At 36.9% G+C, this 3844-nt stretch overlaps 1 protein-coding gene across 1 annotated transcript; it reads right to left on the bottom strand.

The window, feature by feature from the left end:
* Positions 1–1228: 1228 nt before the first annotated feature.
* LOC102257929 (olfactory receptor 5H2-like) lies at positions 1229–2176 on the bottom strand. The gene has a single exon (XM_014541035.1). It carries the CDS (start codon positions 2156–2158, stop codon positions 1229–1231), a length of 930 nt encoding a protein of 309 aa, XP_014396521.1. The 5' UTR covers positions 2159–2176.
* Between the last annotated feature and the right edge of the window lie 1668 nt (positions 2177–3844).

Below are 3844 nucleotides of genomic sequence, written 5' to 3'. Positions count from 1 at the left end.
AAGAGAGCATGCTGATTTTATGTCTTTCCAGACATCCTCTGACCACCATGACATTATATCTTAACATTGTTTAAAGTTTGATAACATGCATTTGAACCCTCTCATTATCAACACTTTCTAATAATCTTTATAGATGTTACAGATTTCTTTATTTTATTAGTTTCCTGTTTATAATTCTAGGAAATTTAAGACCATTTCCTTCCTATCCCACCATTTCTTTTTCCTCCCTATATCCATTGCAATTAAGTTCTTTAATCTTATCTCTTAGCTTTCTGAATAGTAAAGTATTTCATATTGTCCTACAAAATACAAACAGCTGGAAAGGAACTTTCAAGCATCATAGATAGTGACAGTCAACTACGCTTTTCTTGTCACTCATAGAAGCACATTGGGCTATAACAGCCGTGGGCAAACTATGGCCCGCAGGCCGGATCCGCCCGTTTGAAAAGAATAAAACTAAAAAAAAAAAAAGACCGTACCCTTTTATGTAATGATGTTTACTTTGAATTTATATTAGTTCACACAAACACTCCATCCATGCTTTTGTTCCGGCCCTCCGGTCCAGTTTAAGAACCCATTGTGGCCCTCGAGTCAAAAAGTTTGCCCACCCCTGGGCTATAAGCATTCTCTTATAATTTGGCCCAACCTTAACTGTCTTAACTCTATTTTCATTTCTTTCTTCAATGCATTTCCATTATTGTTTATTTTTCTGTATGATATATGAATCCCCAAGAGAAGTAAAATTCACCATGTCCCAACCATAATGCTATGAAAGACCTTTTGATGGCTGCCAGCATTCCTGTGATTTGTCTCTATTCAGTCAAACACAAACCTGCCTCCACTGTGGGTTAAATGTGACATGATTCTTCATTCTGCTCAGCCGTATTACTATCAAAGACATCAGAATAAGTCCTGTTCAGAGAACTTTTGGTGCTTAATGCATTTATGAAGCCACATTAAGAACACTTAAGAATGTAAAATATTTTATTTGTTTTTCTCTTTAATTATTTTGGTATAATATAAATACTTGATTTAAAATTTTCTGGTTTTGAATAAAATATGCACATATGTTAAGGTATTTATTTGGTACTCCCACCTTAAGTCTTTACAATAATAGGGCAATTGTAACTGCAAAAGACTTGGAACACTAACTGAAACAGAGCTACATTTAATCTGCACAACATTTTGACTATTTCAATAAAAATGAAAATATACATTACTATGAGATTTAAACATTTCTCTTTAACATTTTTGCCAGTGAATCTAAGACTTTCTTATTTCTCAGGCTATAGATAATTGGGTTCAGCAAAGGGATGATGACAGTGTAAAACAGAGAGTCCATCATGTTTTGGCCATCTGCTTGTGCAGACCCAGGGCGCACATACATGAAGAGAAGAGAGCCAAAGTATAAAGACACAGATAGGAGATGGGCTCCACAGGTGGAGAAGGCTTTCCTTATGCCTTGTAAAGACTTCTTTTTTACAACTGTAAAGAGAACAAGTGTATAAGAGACAAGAATAGTCAGTATGGTGAATACCTGTATTGACCCCGAGAAAACAAAAACCATCAGAACATTAATGAAAGGGTCAATACAGGAAATCTTAAACAAGGGCATGATGTCACAGTAAAAGTGATGTATTACATTAGAATTACAGAAGGCTAATCTGAATAAAACACCTATATGAATACAAGCATGAAGAACACCACCTGCAAATGACAAAACTAATAGCCGGATACATAGTCTATTAGTCATAACCACTGGATAAAGTAATGGTTTGCATATGGCCACATAGCGATCATATGCCATTGTTGTCAGCAGAAAACATTCTGTGGTTGCACTGAATGCAAAGGAAAAAAACTGAATCATGCATTCAGAGAGAGATATCATCTTACTCTTGGTTAAGATGATAACCAGCATCTTGGGGGTGACTGTAGATGATATCCAAGCATCCACAAAGGCCAAACTCCCAAGGAGTAAATACATGGGAGTATGAAGGTGAGAGTCATTGCAGATGAGAGCAATTAGACCGAGGTTTCCCACCATGGTGATGAGGTATATCACCAAGAACACGAGAAACAAGGGGGTTTGCCATTCTGGTTGATGTATAAGTCCTGTGAGAATAAACTCTGTCAGCAATGTTGCATTTTCCTTTTCCATGTCCTCACTCTATGTTGCCTGAAATGAAATGGAATAAATGAAAACAATATATCACTAAGGATTTATAACATAAAAATATGTCTGTGGGGGGGTGGAGGGGAAGGGGAGTTAGTTGAAATAAAATCATGAATTCCTTCCTTAATTTTCTTATCTCTACAGTAGGATTAAGTTTAGGGTAATTGAACAAATGGAAGAAAATTCAATTATTTCAAACAAAATGTGAAGAAATGAGAGCAGATTTAGAAAAAATAAATAAATACATTCTAATGGATTAAGTTTAGGGTAATTGAACAAATGGAAGAAAATGCAGTTATTTCAAACAAAATGTGCGGAAATGAGAGCAGATTTAGAAAAAAATATATATTCTAAGTATGTGCTATATTTATGGGGATACCATTGGTTGTAATAGGGAAATTTTGTGTATGAAACATGGATGTAGGTATTATAAGATATTATAAAAAATAAATACATGGTAGTGTAGGCTGCTGGGGGTGGGGGATTTGATTCAGGAATACTAGTCAGTCACTGGCAGTCATGTCCAGTGAGTCCTAAACCAGATTATACATCAAACCTATTAGTCATAACCTAGTGGGACCTTTTTTTTTTTTGCAAAATATAGATTGGAGGTATTATTGTAAAAATTGATTGATTGGGTCAAGAAAAGGTTCATATCTGCATTTTAAAAATCCTCCCCAAATGATTTGAATGCATATCAAGTATTGGGAGTGATGAGTAGGAATGAGATATAGATGCAAAAGAACTCAGAAAGGACTCAGTGATATATTAGATGTGAAAGGGGTGAAGGAGAGGAGAGTCACTTGGTGACTGGGTAAAATGGTCATCAAAACTGAGACCGAGAACTCAGATGCAGTGGCTAGTTTGTGGAGAGAGTAGCCTCTAAAATCCATGTGAGATGTGCGTAGTAGTATGAGTCTACTGGAGCTTAATAGAAATAGTCTTGGGAGTCATTGGGGTAACTGAGGCATATGTAGGGATGACCTATTCATTGGAGAATATGCATAAAGAGAAGAAAAGCACAGAAAACAACCAGAGGAAGCTATGTTAAACAGGTTATAAAGTGGGTACATGGCATATTAGATAGCCAACATCTGATCTTTTTTTATACTACATCGTCTTGGTGCCTGGCAGAGGTTATCCACCCACTCAAGAAGCCTAAATGGCTAGAAATTGACTTTCCCATCCCCCTTACACCTAACATGAGGAGACTTGACCCAGATTTGTTAAATCAAACCCACCTAGGCAACATTTAGAATATGGAAAGAGGGAGGAAATGTACAGGGGCAAAAGAGAATATTTGTTACAAAGGCAGAAATATGAAGACTGCAGCAAATGCTTCCTGTATCCGTAATAACATTGTCAGTGTGAGCTGGCATTCCAAATTCAGCAGAAGTGAAGCGGATCTCACTGAGCTAGTGTCAGGACATGATTCTGGCTGATGAATGAATGGCTCCTTTGCTTTCTTCTGTTCCTGCCCCTCTTTTTTCCAACTGGTCTGTTACACTTCTATATTTGAGCCAATTTCCATCAATTAACTCATTTCCTGTTGCTACCAAGAGGCCTGGCTAACATCAAAGGAAGACTAGGGAGAGGCCAGAAAAGGATTCCACTGAGCAGAGTAATCAGAAGCAGGAGGGCAACTGGAAAGCTGAGTGTTGTCAAATATAT

This window comes from Myotis brandtii, unplaced genomic scaffold, assembly GCF_000412655.1.
Source record: "Myotis brandtii unplaced genomic scaffold, ASM41265v1 scaffold257, whole genome shotgun sequence".
In the NCBI taxonomy this organism is placed as follows: Eukaryota; Metazoa; Chordata; class Mammalia; order Chiroptera; family Vespertilionidae; genus Myotis; species Myotis brandtii.
Note: the sequence above shows the minus strand (reverse complement) of the source record. Positions and strands in the feature narration are given on the sequence as shown.

Bases quoted from the DNA above. Each gene is read 5' to 3' on its own strand.
- LOC102257929 (XM_014541035.1), bottom strand. From the start codon at position 2,158: ATGGAAAAGGAAAATGCAACATTGCTGACAGAGTTTATTCTCACAGGA.